General features: G+C 38.4%; 1 protein-coding gene across 1 annotated transcript; it reads right to left on the bottom strand.

Moving 5' to 3' along the window:
• Positions 1 to 8232: 8232 nt before the first annotated feature.
• LOC126627129 (NAC domain-containing protein 43-like) lies at positions 8233 to 10238 on the bottom strand. The gene is made up of 3 exons (XM_050296553.1): positions 9925 to 10238; positions 9532 to 9812; positions 8233 to 9340 (listed from the first exon to the last, which is right to left on the bottom strand). Exons 1-3 carry the CDS (start codon positions 10109 to 10111, stop codon positions 8558 to 8560), a joined length of 1251 nt encoding a protein of 416 aa, XP_050152510.1. The 5' UTR covers positions 10112 to 10238; the 3' UTR covers positions 8233 to 8557.
• Between the last annotated feature and the right edge of the window lie 9479 nt (positions 10239 to 19717).

A 19717-nucleotide genomic window follows, 5' to 3' on the forward strand; every position in this document is an offset into this window, starting at 1 on the left:
AACAGCTGATAAAAAAGCAGCGGCTCCGGTGAAGCCTAAAGTTGCAGTGAAGGAACAAGTGTTGAGGCTATGAACACTTGGTGGTTTTTTTTTTTTCGTTGACGGTAGCGACGTCCTCCTCCGTGAAGAAGTTGAGGCTATGAATGGAAGATCGTACCGTCGGTGACAACCGCAGCAGCGACGGTTGGGTCCTCGTGACCGCAGCAGCGACGACTAGGTCCTTGTGAGGTTTGCTTGGCGACGTCCTTTTCTGTTCTCCTCACCATTGCGCCGCTGCCGACAACTCCAGCTCTGCCATGAACGGTAACCATCATCACAACAGCTACGGTAGTCATGAACAGGACTCTTCATCACCATCTCTGCAGCTCTCCCTTTCTGCCCATCAGTTCCAAGCAACAACGGCGACGACAAAGTCTCCAACATCAAGGCTGCACCGCTCTTCTCTTGCATCCTCCTCCGTCTTTTGCCTCGCAGCTGCCAAACAACTTCAAAAACCGCTGTCAAACAACTAGCCGGCCGAGAAGCTCTTCCTCAAACTCGAGCTCTAAGTTCGTCTTCATTCTTCCTGCAAATTCCTCTGCCCATCACCCAAATTTATACAAAAAAAAAATTAAAAAAAAAAGGAGGTGGTAGTGCATCTGGCACCACGTGAAAAAAAGGGAGGTGGTATTGCATCTGGCACCACGCGAAAAAAAGGAATGGTGGATCAGCACCATGTGAAAAAAAAAAATAATAATAATAATAATAATGATAATAATAATAATAAATAAATAATAAAATAATAATAAAAAAAAAAGAGAAGGTGGATTCTTGGTGGCTAGCACCATGCAAAAGTAGGGGAAAGGGTTTTGGAATGGTGAATCAGTCCACGTGAAAAAAAAATACACATACATATATATATATACACACACATAATATATGTATGTATATAGCAAACAAATAAAAAAAAATGCATGGAGAGAAATAAAGTCCATTTTATTTATTTTTTCTGGAAATTTTACATGAATTTGCATTATACATACCAAAAAAAAAAAAATCAAATCAAATCAAATCAAAATTACAAGAGGGGATCTTCAAGGACGACCAGGTGGCGCCTTACCACTCGGCGAAGCTCTAGGAAGAAGAGGAGCCAAAGGTTGGCTGTTTGGCACCTCATCACTCGACGGAACCCCAGGAGGAGGAGGCACCGAAGGTTGATCATTTGGAGCTTCATTACGCGGTACAACCCCAGAAGACGAAGGCAAATGCTGTTGGAACAAACCCACAAACCTCTGATGATCAAGTAAAATCTGACCGTCAGATTCCTGCATCTGGTCAATCTTCCTCTTCATGTTTGTAGCATAGTTATGTGCAAGTCCGTGCAACTGTTTATTCTCATGCTTGAGCCCTCTAATCTCCTGTTTGAGACTCATAACTTCAGCCGCCAAGGATTCAACTTGACGGGTTCGAGCAAATAGACGCTGGGCCATATTAGACACAGAACCTGCACACTGCACACTGAGAGCCAGAGAATCCTTAACAGCCAACTCATCAGACCGTTTGGAAAGCAGTCTGTTATCTTTGGGAGTGACAAGGTTCCGGGCCACCACCGCAGCGGTCATATCATTCGTCATCACCGAGTCCCCGACGGTAAGAGGACCAGTAGGGGATATGAAGGATGGGCGCCATATGTTGTCTGGAGAAGGCGGGACTGCCTCTTCACCAAGATTCAAGTCAAAACAACGGTCGGAGGGTCCAGACATTTTCAAAGTGTTGAAGAAGTGCAAGAAGGGAGTCTCTACAAGCAAAAAAAAAAAAAAAAAATTCAAATGTGCTTTGAAACGAACTGCATGCCTCTATAAAAAATCAGCACTCGACGTGATTTCAGAGATCGAAGAGGCGAGCTCAGAATTCGAAGAGGCCAATTCAAAAATCGAAGAGGCAAGCTCAGAAATCGGAGAGGCATCTTGCTTTTCCAGACGCGTCAGCACCCGTCACACGTAAACTCAGCTCTGCGGGAATCACGGGCAATTTGTCGAAGCGCCGATCCTAGATATCGAAGAGGCGCCAGTCTTTTTCAGCCTCGTGAACACCTGTCACATGCACACTCAGCTTGGTGAAAATTACGGACAATTTCTCGAAGATTTCTGATAAAGAAGAAAGCACGTGAAGCCATACTGATCAATCACTCAATGGTTGCCGACACGAGTGAAAGAATAGTACCTTTACAGGGATTAAAGGACTTCCTATAACTGTCCACCTTCACCCTCCATAGCAAGGCAGACATACAGAACCTTTCTTCATCAAAAAAAAAAAATGCTTTCCTAACGAAGCCTCTCGAGTCACTCAGTGTTCCTTATTCCTTGGGGTACCTTTGCAAGCAAATGACTCCAAAGCAAAAGTATCTCATATCACCAGGGTAGAAAGCAAGAGTATCTCATATCATACTTTTTGCCTGTCATTTCCTTTGTCCTTATTCTTACCTACAAAGACAAGGATAAAGAAAACAATATGCCGGAACCTCCACTCAAACTCGAGTAAGGAACCGACTGCTTGGAACCCTTCCCTGATTGCCTAGCTAGCACTGCTCTCGAGTACTCATCTCCCACTGCTGCTGTACTTCCAAAGAAGCTGCCACATCTGCCTGAAGAACAGATAAGGCAAGTGAAAATGATACCTTGCAGCACGTGGAGACAACGTGCAGAAGAAACAAGCAGAGAAGAATGCAGCCTGCACAGTCAACTCAGCAGAAGGAGTCTGAGATGAGGAACTCGAGAAGATGCCACATCTGCCTGAGGAACAGATAAAGGAAATGAAAATGATACCTTGAAGCATGTGGAGACAAGTGCAACAAAGCACGTGCTGATTCATCCGCTACTTCTTCAAAATCAAAAGTATCTCATATCATCAGGGTTGCAATCACTCTGGGTAGTGGACTCGTTTTGACCCTCAAATTCTTGGGTCGACTCGCTAGGCGTTATGGGCTGCACGTGCCGATTCACCACCCTTAAATCAAATCCTTAAAGATCAAGTCACCAACTGGAAGAAGAGCCCATCAATCTTGAAGATCATACCGTTGACCAAACTGCTCAGGTGTGAATTAGAAAGATTGAACAAGGCAACAAGTCGTCACCTTCACCTCGTGCCTGCTTGCCATGTGTTCGAGTCAACCTTCAAGAATCAAGCCTTAACGGCCCTTGAAGAAGCTTCCAGCCAAATTCAAGATCAAGCCTCGACGGCCCTTGAGGAAATCACAAGTCCGATTCAAGATCAAGCGTCCACCATATTTGAATCAAATCCAGTTCAAGAATAAGTTGTGGAAAATCAACAATCGGAGGAATCCAGAAAATCCTCCAACCCAGTTCAAGATCAAAGCTATGGAAAGTCAACAAGTGCAACAAAATACGTGCCGATTCATCCACTACCAAAGCCAAAGATCATCTGAAGCTCCTTGTGGTCCAATTTCAACCTTCAAGATTAAGCCTCGACAACCCTTGAAGAAATCTCTAACCTAATTCAAGATCAAGCCTCAACGGCCCTTGAAAAAATCTCCAGCCCAATTCAAGATCAAGCCTCGACTGCCCTTGGATCGACATCTACATTAAGGGACTTCAAAACGCATCTCCTACATGTGACAATCACATGTATACGACGCGCCTTGAAGTGGGGGCATTTGTAGACATCGAAATTTCGGTAAATAAATGTTGACCGATAAATCAAAGTTTCAACACTCATGTATTACATAAATTTTACACGTAGCGTGTGTCTAAACAAAAAATCAAAATAAGTTGGAAAAGTCATCAAACAGGACACGTGTCAACACCTGGCAGAAACGACTTATTTCATCTGAAATATTATATTCAAAATTAGGCCTTGGAAATTTCTATAAATAGAAGGCTAATTCATTCATTTAGGGGAACCAAAATCATTAGGCAAAATTCTTGAAGCTCTGAAGCTCTGAAACTCCGAAGCTCTCAAGCATCCAGGTTCCCGAAGAATCAAGAAAGCCTTCTTCGTTCTTCGTTCATCGTTCATCCTAAGATCAAGCCCAAACGGCCCTTTGGATCAACAATCATCCACCAATTCAAGATCAAGCCCCGACGGCCCTTGAAGAAAGTGTTCTTCGTTCTTCGTTCATCGTTCTTCCAAGATCAAGCCCCAACGGCCCTTTGGATCAACAATCATCCACCAATTCAAGATCTAGCCCCGACGGCCCTTGGATCAACAAGCCACCGTTCTTCAAGATCAAGCCCAAAAGCCCTTAAAGATCCGTTCATCACTGTTCTTCAAGATCAAGACCAAAAGCCCTTGAAGATCCGCTCATCACCGTTATTCAAGATTAAGCCTCAATGGCCCTTGAAGAAACACTCATCCTCAAGATCAAGCCCCAACGGCTCCTTGAAGATTCGCTCAAATCCACCTTCAAAGATCAAGCCCACGGCCTTTGAAGAAACTTCCAACAGTTCATCAAAAATCAAGCCTCGACAGCCCTTGGATCAACGAAACATCCACAAATCAACACCTTACGGAGATCGAATCAGAGGATCAAAATAGAGAGAGATTGTAACCCTAAATCATCAAAAATACAAAATATTATTTTGTGCACGTTGTTCTTGTCTCTTTCGTTTCAGGAAAATTTCGTGTTCACAATATCATCCTTACAAAAATTCAATTCAATTCAAAACCATTTTTCTATTTAATTATCATGATGAAATTTCAATGTTTCTTAGGGAACAAATTGTTCATCAATTTCATTGAAGTCAATTAGTTTCTTAGGGAATATTATGTACATAATATTGTCTGTTCAACCAAAAATAAATAAATAAATTAGATGCCTGACTAATATTTTGCATAATGATCTATGAGATGCAACTTGATCAAACCGTTAAAGTTCGATGTGGTGTGAGCCAAACAACTAATTTTCATTTTTATAAAAAATTGAGGATCCCTTCTCTTAAAGGTTTCTATATATATTAATGATGACGATCGGCTGGTAATGTATATTTACGCTGGAGGCTGAGTCTGACCACTTGACGATTAATGCCATGTTCTTTGTCCCCCAATTAATCTTCCTTTTTGGTGTACCTTCTCTGTGCTGGGCTGCTGATGAGTCTCCATTGACTTCTATTTCATGTTTTTTGAATCTTTGTCATGGTTGATTGGTCACCTTTTAGGTTTTAAATTAGTGCATGTATAAAAAGCTATATGGACAATGGAAGAGACAAGCGAGACTAAGGATTAATTTAAGTAGCAGTTGAGAACTTGAGATACGAATATAGTTTGGGGATACCAGTCTTAACCACATAGATTTGAACTTTAAGATCTACTATTTAATTGTGCCCTAATCATATTCTCTGGAGATTTGTCCCATTGCCCCACCCTCCCAGCTGGGACTAATTAATAGTCCATGCAAGACCATCAGACAAAAAAGAAATATCCATTATTCAGGTTAGGACGCATGAGGTCGAACAAGGTGAACTTGGTGCAAAACTATTCTAGCAGTCATTGGCAACATACTTTGGGCTATTGATTGTGTTAGGATTTTTGTTGGGAGTGTGAATTCCCCATTTTAAAACTGGCTTTCTGGTGTTATATATTTTATTTTTTGTATTGTCAATTGATGTTATGATGAAATGTGAATTAGTTTAGTAAAACCATAACTTATTTCAATTTCCTAAATTAAATTTAAAGTTTGGTAAGAGAACAATACACTATATAATTAAATTATATCTAATGTAAATATTGGATATTAAACAATAGGAAAGTAGGGAAGCAGAGAACTTGAGAATAGGGAAGTAAAGAATGAACCACATTGTTGATCACACGTCGTTTTGATGGAATACTTCCTTATTATAGATGAGAATACAAGGTATAGGAATCATTTTCATTCTTGATATATGCTTCGTTTACTAATACACAAGAAATGAAAAAAATAAGTAAGTTTCACATTTAAAATGTCTCATTCCCAATTTCAACAAGGTATCATTATTTTTCTTTTGTTGTCGAACAACAAGGTATCATTATTAGGAGGCTATATTTATCCATACCTAAAAAATTCAGATATCATTCACACATTGTATCATTCTCATTTTTGAGAGCGTAAGTAAACGTGCTCTAATAGTATTTGATTACTGATTTTAAGGCAAGAATCACTTTTTTTTTTTATTTCTTTGGTGAGAGTATATACATGATAAAAATAAAATGATTTTCTTTGTTCTCATACACATTTCTGAAAAGTAAACATAAAATACTATAATTTGGATAGAATAAGATAATCAATATACAATAATGTTTGTGTGTGTGTGTTTTCGTAAATTATTTTATTGATTTTGCAATGCCCAATGCTTGTAAATATTTTGCTTTGGGTACAGAGAAGAGGCTTAAGGGGAAATAACATAAACTTAGACGTGGGAGTAAGGTCAAATATTGACTACTACTAGAGTTATAAGTCTTCATCCCTTCACTTCTAATTAATATCGGGATATTGCAACGAATCGGCTGAATTACAATTTTAAGTTATACCAAGGAGAGAGTGAGCGTGAAGTAATGGATTGAAGAGAAATACTTTAATTATCGGAGCAATCTAATATTTACAGAGAAGTGTATAACATTGGAAGACTTGAAACGGGTCTAAAAGAATTCAATGAGAATGTATCATCAATGCATAGTATTATCAAATCACTTATATTATACGACATGAATAATACCATCACTTGACATCTTACAAACTTAAAAACAAAAAATTTTGGTGATAGTTACGAACAAAAATATTTGGTGGCTATAGGGTTTGGGAAGGGTGGCAAGGAAAAACGTAAAATGAGTCAATGGCAATGAAAAAAAAGTACAGTTTGTAGTTTGTACGTCGAAGGTCATTATCGTTTAATATGTAGCGTCCATAAAGCTACTCAGAATGTATCGATGGTTGGTGGCATGGCCTGGAATCCCGCTAACTCATTTTTATCTTTTGGCTTTTGCTCTTTTAGATCACATGTGTCACACCATACATACGTTTACGTGTGTGCGCATCATTGGACATTGGACATGTATTTGTATGATGAGCTACTCAGAGTAAAAGGAAATTTGTTGGTTTGGTGTATGAAGAAATACTGGTCAGTCTCACTTTGGTCCAATGTCAATACATAGATTAAATTGAAGGAAATTTTTCATCTTGGAAAAATTCTCTCGAAATAATGCTTATTAATTGGTTTTTTTTTTTTTTTTGAAAGACTGCTTATTAATTGGTTTGACATTAAATTAGGTTGTTCTATTGCTCTACCATGCCAAGTTTTGGTAACTTAAAACTAAGTGGGTTAATCGAGAGTTGCATATATATGTCGTATTTGAATTTATGATTAAGTTCATCTTAAATCCACATCAACCTACTAAAAATAATATTGGTCTCCATAGGAACAAAGGTATATATAATCTTACTTAGTCAAGCAGGTTTGTTCCGATCTAATCAGGTTATTTGTATTTGACGTTAGTTTGTTTAATTTATTAATTATTTGGCTTCATGTCAAATAATGATTTAGCCTTGCTAACTTCCTATAAAGACTTCATACACAACTACTTAAGCTTTCATACCATCTTTCAAAGCTAGGTTAAATCCAAGAGCATAAGATAAAAAATAGGACCTAATTAACATCGTATATGTATAAGCAAATAGGCACAAAAGTTAACTTGAGAGATTCACGTCTTTAATATGGCCAACTGAAAAAAAAAAACAAAAAAAAAACACTTTCATGATCGCTTGAACACGACAATACTCCAAGAAAAAACTTGTTTTCATTCAACAAAGCGAAAGAGTCAAAACATACAATTTTCCCACAAGTCGGCATGCAATTATCCCTACCAGAACTTATTAGTACTCAACTCCATCTCCGTCAACCTGTTTTCATTACAACTTGTTTTATTTTCCCCTCTCTGATGACGAGACAAAGATGCAAATCTTACGCTTCTCTCTATATGATTCCATTCCCTTTTTTTTTTTTTTTAAAAAAATTAAAAAAATCCATTACCTTTTGACTTCTTAAAAGTAGGGCAACTCTCTTTCTATCTCTCTCTCTGGCTAGCAAGTGAGTCGTGATCATGTACATGAACCCTTGAGTTATAGTGATGAGAGGATTGATAAGTTGAGCCATGGGGCTCGATATCCACAAACAAACCGACAAGCCACGTGACACGAAGATTAATTGATGATGATGATGATTATATGGTCCATCACCAACTTGAATATCATCTTCCAAGATAAAAAAAAAAAGTGAGAATTATTATTGCGTTTGGAAAGAGATAATGATCAGTACTAAGACTAGCAGTAGTACTCCACTCACAGTCACTACCCTTTGCCATATATATATGCTTCTAGACATGAACAGTGAAAAAAATTACTAGTAGACATCGTGATTAAGCGAAGATAATGGTACTTTGACAATGCCACCCCACTTAAAACTCCAAAGCAAACTTTATTTATCTAACATACATGTTTATATATACTACTGTGCTTGTAAATAGATATTTCGCTGACTTGGACGGACTGATAACATTCTTATATGATATTATATGATATTGGGTTGTTCCGTTATATAGGACCGTTCGACACGTGGCACAGCGTGTCGGAGGATGACAACGGTGATGATTGTCGATAGAAATTCCACAGGTCGATCTCCCTGTTGTTGTAGTCGTGTGTGGCATGGTAGGTGTTGGATGAAGACAACGGTCCTCGTAGGGTACTTGGTAACTGGAGTTCATCATCATGATCATCGTTGTCATAAGGGTCAGTGATATTGAAACAAGCTAACTGCCTAGAGGTCTCGGTTTGTCCATTGAGTTGTGAAGCCACAAGGCGGTCGAGAGCTGCCCAGTTGGTGATTCCTGAGTCCATGTGGTGTGCATGGTAATCCATATTTTGGTGATGATCAGTGAAAGGACTCACCGGGTTGTTATTATTCTCTGTGACCATTATCCCCTCATGAATGTTTGGTTGGTAACAATCCTGGCTGCTTGTGGAGTTTGGGCTGTCTAGGGTCGGAAGTTTCAAGAACTTCTCATGGAAGCCATTGTGATTACTAGTATTACTAATGCCTGTGTTGATTGGTTGGAGATTAAATCTTGTGCTATTATTGTTAATGTAGGCTTCATTCTCTTCTTCCTTGCATGTCCTCCCCATGTATTGAAGTATTTGCTCCAAAGCTCCCTCGGGACACGAATCAAACAGTGATTGGCCACTTCTTGTTTCTGTTGTGATGGATGTAGTTGTACTCAAGATTGGGCTGCTCAAAATTTTGTGGAGGTTTTTCTTCTTGAAAATTCGGCAAACCACCCATCCCTCCTCTTGTGCTGCATCTCCCACAACAGTGGGTACCTGATCATATGAATAAAACATGCATAAGCATCTTTTGTTGTCAGATAAATGGTTGGATTTCCAGTTTTTGAACCACACATTTCATTACTCGTAGTTGTCTAGAAAACAAGGAACGTCTACATGGAGAAAAAATGAACATGTGAAAATCATTTCCCATTAAAAATAATTGTGGGGTACTGAAAATGGCTTACATTAGTGATATTGCAATTGCTAGTATTATTGTCGTCAAGTCTATATTCATGCATGATCCAATCAGACTTTTGGCCATGGGGAGCTCGGCCCTTGTAGAACACAAGAGTCTTCCTCATACCGATCCGCCTGCAGTTGCTACATATCACTTTATCACGGCCAGTTGCCTTCCAGAATCCGACAGCAGTTGCACGATTTGTTCGTGTTCCAGTCGGGTACTTCTTGTCTTTATGGCTGAAGAAATACCAATCATTCTGTGGTGTAGTTCCTATCTTACACTTCTCTGCAAAAATCCCATTACTATAAAAACTTTGGTTCATATGAATAATCAATTAGTTTCAAATATAAAATGGCTACTTAGATGTATACGTCTTATTATATATGTATATATGTACCTTGTATATCCCATGGCTCAAGCTTATTGAGATCGACTTCACGTATGACATCGAGATCAATCCTCTGATTTGAGACCTTCTTCTTCAAATAGTACTGCAAGAGTTCCTCTTCGGTTGGATGAAACCTGAAACCAGGAGGGACTTGAGATTGCCCATTTACAGATATGCTCATGTTTTCAGGCGCCATTTTGATTAACAAACATGAAAGCTTTCTGGAATCTTCTTTTGAAGAATCCAAAATAATATAAGCAGTTAAAACGATGAGATGGAGGAGTACTGAAGAAGTAAGAGAGAGAGAGAGAGAGAGAGAGAGAGAGAGGCGGTAATAACAACAAAGTTGATGTACTCAAGGAACAATGTGGGGAGGACTATATATATATATACGTTTTTGGGCGAGGAGGGTGAGAATATACATGAAAAAAAATTCAAGCTTTTGGTTCTCATGGGACACATGTGTACACGTGATTTTTTTGAAGTGTAGGGTTTGTTTCACTATGTTATGAGAAGAGCCACTTACCTTACATTACACAGAAGTGGTAAGACGTGGGGTCCTTGGATGTGGGCATCAACAGGGGGTCCCACATATAGGACGGTTGGAAACTAGCTATAGTGTAGGTCGCAAGTTCACATCCACAACTGAGACCCTCGACCTTCAAATCTCCTTAGAAAACTACATCTTAAATAGCCATGGACCATTCTCTCTCTCTCTCTCTCTCTCTCTCTCTCTCTCTCTCTCTCTCTCTCTCTCTCTCTCTCTCTCTCTCTTCCCCCCTTCCTTTTGTGCAACCACCGCGACAAAAAAACAGATAGTGGGGTACGTACATAGGGATTGCTCTTTCATTGCCCATTAGAGGAGAAAGATAAAAATGTGACATGAAGAAATGACATTAGGCGAGCCTTTAGAGAAAACCCTTTGATTTGTAAAAATCATATTGTACTGTGCAAACGGCCCTTAGCTCAAAGCTGCTTAGTTTTCATATAAACCAATAATACTTATATACTCACTAGTTAGTACTAAGTACTCACTTTTTGATTAAAGTTCAATAAAAAAATACCACGTGTTTCTTATTTTTTAAAGTTCAAGAAAAATGCATAAGATGTCCATTATTTTAAAACAATCAAACATGCTAAAATATCATTGGATAGAAGCAAAAATAGAGTATTCACTAGTGAGTAATCAAGTATTATCCTTTATAAATGGTTTGTGGTTGCTCTTGAGTAAGGGTAGGAAGTGCAACTATGAAGACCCGTCCCTACTTTTCACTGTGATTTCTTTTCCGTTGGTGTGAGTTGATGATTTTACCCTTTTTGGACAAAAGTGGAATATGATGTGGACATGGTTTTCGGCTTTCAGTTTCATTTTCCTGGTTTCGTACTAAATTAGTACTCGTCGTCACGAACGCATGGACGTGAGTTAGACCCGAAACGAATTTGTAACGAAAAAGTAACGCTCCGTTAAAGCACATTAACTACGGGTATATTTGCTCATGCACGTACAAATTTGTAGTATCAGAATACTGTCTGGAGGACAGATTTTGTACATTTAAAATTGTATCCATCTTTTCCGTAATTGGTGGATCCGATCCCTTTCCTTCACAACCATCCACCAGTCAAACTTCTGTTTTTTCCTTGAATTCCTTTTCTCCACCCAATCTGACTCAGGACAAGCCAAGGGTAAACAAATAGAACGAGGGATAGAACCTGGGAATCACTCAACCAGGGCCAATGGAGCTCGCTCACGTCGCTAATCGTGGATTCGCTCACACGACCAAGCCAAATGCTTGATTTTAGAAGGAGAAACAACTCACTTCGATTGCGCTAAGCAAATATATTTTAATTCCTCAATCCGTTATTTCTACAAAACGATATCTTCAATTTACTAAAGCATGTTGCTGCCTCCAGTAAATGAGGTTAGATGGGAGTCTTGAACGAATTAAAATATATTTTAATTCATTCAAGTCTCCCTCCCGCATCACAATCAATTGCTTTCGCACCTTTGAATGCAACCAATCAGATCATCACCATCAAATTCTTCACCCAACTCTTTTTTTTTCCTCTCTCTCTCTCAAACTCGAAACCTCTCTCACTCTGCAACTCCCTCAATCAGACACCAAACCTTACAAACGTGACCTGAAAATCATACCATCGAACTCGTCTCACCAATACGAACACAATCGTGCCCTTGGATCGGGGTTTAACCAAGTTTTGGATGTCGAACTCGGAAGGTTCGAGTCGACTCAGTTTTTCCCTGACGAGTTGTGAACAAGTTACGAGTTTTTAGGAAGTCTAAATGCCTCCACTCAACTCCTCGAGGTCTTTAGGGAAGGTTTAGGGAAGCTTTGACGTGAAAAAACCTGGATTCAAGAAGTTAAGTTTTTGGCTGAACATTTTGAGCTAATTTCAGGCATTTTCTCATCCATTTTTAGACTTCCAAAAGGTATAAACTGGTTCTACACTTCATAAGCTTCATTTCCATATAAATTTTGTGAAAAATGGTTGAGAAATGAAGAAGATATGAAGGTTTAAAATTTTACCCATACACAGGCGAAAATTTCTAGATTCTGGCAAGTTTAGACAGCGGTAGACGACAACGACCGACAAGGACCTCCAGAGAAGAAGAGGGAATATTCTAACGGCGTCATGTAACGTCGTTAAACTTTGTTAATTATTTAATAAAATATTCTTGACGGACGTCAGGGTCTGGCCTCTGATTGACCTTCTATCAATTTGAGTAGGTCTGTGACGTTGAGTAGATCAATTTCATATATTCAAACACTATGTTTGAGCAATATACAAAGGTTTTATTTAAGTTTCCGTTTATGTGTTATTAAACTAAGTTAATTAGTAATTTCACATATAGGGGACACGTATCCCGATGGCGTATGAGGTCAAGCAGGGCTCGGAGGCTTCGTTTCGACTGCATATTTGTGAGTGGGTCATTTATTTTTATAAGTATAAGCATACTTGCTAGTTTTCAGTTATACTTTAAAAAGAATTTACTACGTATGCCTTGCTTAGACTAAAATTACATGAAGTAGTGAAATGACTAAACCTAGGGAATTATTTTGAGCCCTATAGGTTCACAAGTATGCACGAGATACCATGATATTATATTTATAGCTGTGATTATTACTACATTGATTAGAACTATCGAATCTTTGTGGCACGATTTTATTTATGTCATATGCTCAGCATTGTTGCACCCCGGTGTTATTGCTCCGCCCAGGGCCAGGGCTAATCTTTCACGTGTATGTTTATATCCATACTGCTCACTCACCTTGGATCCAAATTAGGTGCCAATCCTATCATACATATTGTATTAGGCAATTCTGACTCGTATGTGACCATGCTTCGACTCCAGCCTTCACATGATTGTAGTACTAAAGAGCATTTATTATACCTAGTCTTGTCATACAGGTTGCATTAGGCAACTCTGACTCGTATGTCATCATCTATTGATGAGCATTTGTTATATTATGTTTACATATTACGAGGTTATGTGATATTGGTCACCTTGTGCTTATTCGTGATAGTTGTGCCTTATTGATTTCTTGAGACTTTGCAGGCTACGATAAGTATTTTCTTACTATACGTAATACGTATATATTTTTGAAACTATACTTGATTTTACGGCAAGGGGTTATAATGGTTTTGAAAATAATTTTACAAAACATTATTTTCTGACCCACTCAACTTTATTTTTCGCCCATTCGAAGTCCAAGTGGACATTTCGGGTCGGGGTGTGTCAGTTTGGTATCAAAGCCTAGTTCTTGTTGTCGTTTTGGAAAATCATTTTGGCAATCGCCCTTAGACTTTAAATGACAAACCTCCCTACCAAGGAAAGTTCCGTTTTGGGGAACAAGTTGCTAGGCCTGCAGTCGGGCTAATGCATCAAGGGTTAAGTATCAACAAGGATTTACTGATAAATCCTATCGCTTTTCTTCCACCGTTTTTACTAACCTTTCGAGTTAGGAAACCATAAATGGTTTTGTTTCTTCAATAAAACCTATTGGTATACTATCTCTTGGAATTCCTACAAAGTTTACTTCGTCAAGATTCTAGAAATGTCTTAAACAACAACCTGGTGCTAAAGTGTTAACACTCGATGGAAGGTCATTTGAGGGACAATCACTTTTGGTCCCCTATGGCACTAATATCTTCAAACGTACTAGTGACCATTTTGGATCTTCAGGAGGAAGATCGACTTTCGTTTAAGTTCATTTCCAAAATAGATTGTTAGCAAGTTCTTTTTCCAGCCTTAGGACTTTCCAACCAATGCTAATTCCCAGATTTCATTTTGATGTTGTACTTATCTTTTAAGTGAGTTTAGGCTTACGGGTATGGGTTGTCATACACCGGGAGTAACAGGAATCCCAAAAGCAGTAACCAAATCCTCATAGAATCAACAAACTACTTCACTCGACTAGTTTCTTTCTAATCACCTGAAGCTTACTACCGAACGAGCTCTAACCTGTAATCAGCATACAGTGACATTACTAATTGATGATGCTGTCCGATATCCAGAGTTCGTTGACCAGCATTCAGTGGTATGATTTTTGATACCGAACACAGGTACTAGTATCTAGGAGTTATACCTTTATGCCAAAAATATCGGTTCACAGTTTCAGGGTAACAAATAATATTAAAATATCTTAAGCGGGTTAATTAGCGGCGCTACTGATAGGCTAATTTATAGTGGCTACTTGAGCCGAAGAAACTAGAATCATGGAAGCTTAGGAGTAAGCTTTACATTAGAATAGTAAGCTTGTGGTCATACTAACCACACCATCTATTTAGGTAACCGAAACCTTTTCGACCAGTCACTTTTCCGATCATTTTCATAGGCAGATAACGGAGTCAAAGCTTAAGCAATTTTCCTGCTATAGGAGCGAAATGAGTTTGAGAAGCTCACGAAGACCTTGTAGTGCGAGGCGTAAAGAAAAAAAGCAGTACCGTACAATCCAAGAACATGTACCTTTGGCATCATTTCTCCAATTCCTTACGGAGCTATCACCAATAGTGAGGTAAGGTACACCTCGATCCATTTTATGCACTACACCAGTTCTTCCTTACGTCTTTTTGAACTACAACTGCGTCCTTAAGAGAAGACGACATGTAACCTTTATGGAGGGCCCTTGTCGCCTAACCAACCAAATACCTTATCTAGGGAACCTCAAACCTATCCACAAGGCAAAAGGTCAAACCCTAGAGTCATACTTAGACTTCAACAACTCTGTCGGTTGACGACTAAAATCGTTAGTCCTACTTCGAGTCTTTTAAGACCGAGAGTTCTTTAATAGCCTAACGAAATTTGGAGTAGTCTTACCAATGACTCTCTCCTCAATTTCAACATAAAAAATTGAGTGTTTGGGAACACTGATACTCAACGTTATACCATTTCCTCGAGTAATCATTGTTAAGTTGGTACTTTCTTGGGAGATGTGATCTCGGTAAATGACATTCTTTCCTTTTTCCAAAAAGGATTTAGCAGAATAAGGTTAAAATTCTCGCAAAGTATTGCGAAATTGAGACATCTTTGATTTTGTCAATTTATCGACAAATTGTTGGCGAACCTTTCGGCTACAGTGTCTCTCCTCACTTAAGACTAAGGATAGTTAATTTAGTTTGGGTTGTTGAAAATGAGTAAAGTTCCTAACAACTGAAGTGTTGTCTCACCTTACTCCTATTTTAGACCTTTTAATGACCCTGATCATTTTGAAATCCAGGAAGACGTATTCTTCAGATGTTTCACATGTGCAGAGACAGCATGACGGAGTATCACTTTTATTTTTCAACGATCAAAACCGTTCGAAACGAACCATCTCATTCATGACCTAAAGTCAACAGTCATCATCTTTATTCGAAAGCTGGATGACCCTTCTCTATGGAGAAACGTGTTCGAAATCTTCACCAACCCTATAATTTCTCGAGTACACTTTTGCTGAGAAATAGCTAAATTTCTGACAAAGACGATGGAGGAACTAAACCAACATCTACGAGTGCACTATCGTGTTTTTACCTTGGTTGTGCAAATGTATTTACTACTACAACAACAAAAGACGTATCTACCCTTGAACGTCTTTAGCTTGTCTTATCCCATTCTAGTTAAGAGTCATGAGTATTGATTTGACGATACTTACAAATGATCAAGAATCTTTCAAGTAGTTATAATCACTTCTTATGTCTAAGTAAAGATAGGAAAATGTCGCCATACACTCCTGGTACGAGTTTCTCATGTGGAGATTTTGGTGATGTACAATGATTATCGATTGACTTGATGAGTCAATTCACTTTCCATTGGTCCAAATAGACAACATTTTACACCTCTTGATAAAATTGCCAGTCTTGAAACCTATTGGGTCTTCTAACATTTCGATTAATGCCTACACTGACAGTAACTCCATTTTTACCCCTCTATACTGAAAGGCATTCCAGTCAACCTTGGGTACGTGTCTACCCTACTGCACTTAGTATTGCCTTGAAAATGATGCATTGTCTAAGAGAACCGTTGACAGTAGAAGTGCAATTGTGACCCTTAATTTCTCAATCACCTAACAAATACTCGGTGGAACAGATCTTTACCATGGTGATTGAATATCTATAAAACTACTGTTGTAGTTTCATGTTATACATTAAATCCAGTTATCTCGTACTCTAGATTTGATGGACTTGTTTTGATCCTCAAATTCTCGAGTATTCTTCTAGCCTTCTCGACGTAGTTACTTTCTTACTAAATTCGAGAGAACTTCACTATGAATTCTCTTGCTAAGCGTTGCGGACTACGTTGGCTCGACTACCTGGCAGGTGTGCCAATATTGTATCTCATCATGATGCGAGTTTTATTATTAACTTGTGGGGAAGTCTTTTTGAAGTTTTGTCACTGACTACACTTTTCCCTCAGATTAACGGCCAGTCTAAACGATTTACCTGGACCTCTGTGGCATGTTGTGTTTATCTGCTCTTTAGTGGTAGCATGATCATATTAGACACTTATTTTCGGTTAGAACTCCTTGTAACTACGATTACTATTTTTGGTCTTGGTTGTGACATTGTTGAGACGTAGTATGGAGATTCTTTGCTTAGCACTTGTTTGACAGAGGAGTTTTACGAACAAGTGTTCAATTGTGAGAGTTCACAATATAGAATTGTTTTATTGCTTTTGTTGCCCAAGGGCGTAGTGCATGAGCACAGTAGAGGCTTGACCAGACATTATTTGTGTATTTCCCATTGGGGGCATGATGGTAATATTGCACCCTTAGGAATTTATACTATTGTACTGAAGAAGAAGGAAAGTATGAGTTGGAGCCATGAAAAAGGAGTTAATGCACTCTGATCCCAACAGAGCGGCATTTTCCCTTTTTGTACAACCACTCTGACTTGATTTCTTCGTCACGTACATATATTTTATTATTCCTATATTTGAGTTTTGTGTAACAAATGATTTTAAATTTCGGGAACGAAATTTTATTAAGGGGGTAGATTGTGATGACTCGTCCCTACTTTTCACTATGATTTATTTTCCGTTGGAGTGAGTTGATGATTTTACCCATTTTGGACAAAAGTGGAATCTGATGTGGACGTGGTTTTTGGCTTTCATTTTCATTTTTCTGGTTTTGTACTAAGTTAGTACTTGTTGTCACGAATGCGTGGACGCAAGTTAGACCCGAAACGAATTTGTAATGGAAAAGTTACGCTCCGTTAAAGTACGTTAACTATAGGTATATTTGCTTATGCACTTACAAATTTGCAATGTCGAAACACTGTCAAGAGAACAGATTTTGTACATTTAAAATTGTTCAAAATTCATCTTTTCTGTAATTGGTGGATCTAGTCCCTTTCCTTCACAACCATCCACCAATCAAACTTTTGCTTTTTCCTTGAATTCATCCTCACCACCCAATCAATTGCTTTCCCTCCTTTGAAAGCAACCAATCAGATCATCACCATCAAATCTTTCACCCAATCAGAGAGCACATTTTCTCTCTCTCTCTCTCTCTTTCTCTCTTCTCATTCTCTATCTATTTCTCAAACTCAAAACCTCTCTCACTCTGCAACTCCCTAAATCAGACACCAAACCTTACAAACATGACTTGAAAACCACACCATCGAACTCGTCTTACCACCACGAACACAACCGTGCCCTTGGATCAGGGTTTGACCAAGTTTTGGACGTCAAACTCAGAAGGTCCAACTAGGCTTAGTTTTTCCCCAACGAATTGCGAACGAGTTATGAGCTTTTAGGAAGTCTAAGGGTCTCTACTCAACTCCCCAAGGTCTTTAGTGAAGGTTTAGGGAAGCTTTGACGTGAAACAACCCGATTTCAAGAAGTTGAGTTTTCGGCCGAACCTTTCAAGCCAATTTCAGGCCTTTTCTCTTCCATTTTTGGACTTCTAAAAGGTATAAACTGGTTCTACACTTCATAAGCTTCATTTCCATATAAATTTTGTGAAAAATGGTTGAGAAATAAAAAAGATATGAAGGTTTGAAATTTCATGTGTATGTTTACATCTGTATTGCTTGCTCACCTTGGATCCAAGTTAGGTGCCAGTCCTGTCGTACATATTGCATTAGGCAATTTTGACTCGGATGTGATCGTGCTTCGGCGCCAGCCTTCACGTGATTGTAGTATTAGAGTGCATTTATTACACCCAGTCTTGTTGTACAGGTTGCATTAGGCAACTCCGACTCGTGTGTCAGCATGTGTCGATGAGCATTTGTTATATTATGTTTACATGTTACGAGGTTATGTGATATTGGTCACCTTGTGCTTATTTGTGATAGTTGTTCCTTATTGATTTCTTGAGACTTTGTGGGTTACGGTAAGTATTTTCTTACTATACATAGTACGTATATATTTTTGAAACTATACTTGATTTTACGGCGAGGGGTTTTTGAAAAGATTTTTACAAAACGTTATGTTTTTTACCCACTCAACTTTGTTTTTTGCCCTTCTAGGTTTAGTAGTTGTGCTTACATGTAAACGAGAATTCTGGCAAATCTCAGGAGATGGTTATCTTCAGTGGTATAACCCTCATCCTATTTACTATACTATCTTATGCTCTGACATCACGTGTGAAATGGGTTCAATCCCGCTCACCCGCGCACTCTTTTGATTAGGCACTTTTAGGTTTAAATTTATTCACATCCTTTTTCCACTACACTACACTTTATGGTTTTGTCACCATCCAAGTGTTGGCCAGCACAACTCGATTTGGAGTCCAAATGAACATTCCGGGTCGGGGTGTGTCAACAACTGTCCATAACCCCTATTCAAAGGACCTCAAAGTTTTTATTGTTAATATGTATACATGTAAATATTTAATATTAGACTTTTTTTATACAATGATATATTTACACTAAAGGATGAAGAATAAATTAATTACGAACTCACCATTTTCGAGATTCGAACATAAAGCCACTCATTCACAAATAAAAAAAATACCACTAAATTGTAATAATCTCAAACTAGTTATTTATTAATAGAACAATTAAAAAAATTAACTATAATATACGCCTCTCTCTTTCACAAACCTAGCGTCCATTTAACATTCCTTTTTCTTTTTTATCTTCCATGCTCTCTTTTTCAATCTTGTTTTTCATATATCTATTAAGCTCTCAACTCAAACTTTAGTTATGCGAAAAATAAGAAACTAATAAATATGTTATTCGATTGAAGTTGTTGAAAAATTACTTGCAGTCTATTATGACATAGAAAAGATTAAATGGATGGCCATCTTGGAGAAGGATATTTGTTGGAAATGTTTGATTTAAAAATTTGAATGATGATTTTGCC

This window comes from Malus sylvestris, chromosome 1, assembly GCF_916048215.2.
Source record: "Malus sylvestris chromosome 1, drMalSylv7.2, whole genome shotgun sequence".
NCBI classification, from domain to species: Eukaryota; Viridiplantae; Streptophyta; class Magnoliopsida; order Rosales; family Rosaceae; genus Malus; species Malus sylvestris.

What these genes read in the sequence shown, in the direction of transcription:
- LOC126627129 (XM_050296553.1), bottom strand. Translation starts at nt 10,111, where the DNA reads ATGGCGCCTGAAAACATGAGCATATCTGTAAATGGGCAATCTCAAGTC. An exon ending in TGAGCCATGGGATATACAAG is followed by an intron (nt 9,813 to 9,924) that starts GTACATATATAC and finishes GGATTTTTGCAG; the next exon opens with AGAAGTGTAAGATAGGAACT. An exon ending in GCAATTGCAATATCACTAAT is followed by an intron (nt 9,341 to 9,531) that starts GTAAGCCATTTT and finishes TCATATGATCAG; the next exon opens with GTACCCACTGTTGTGGGAGA.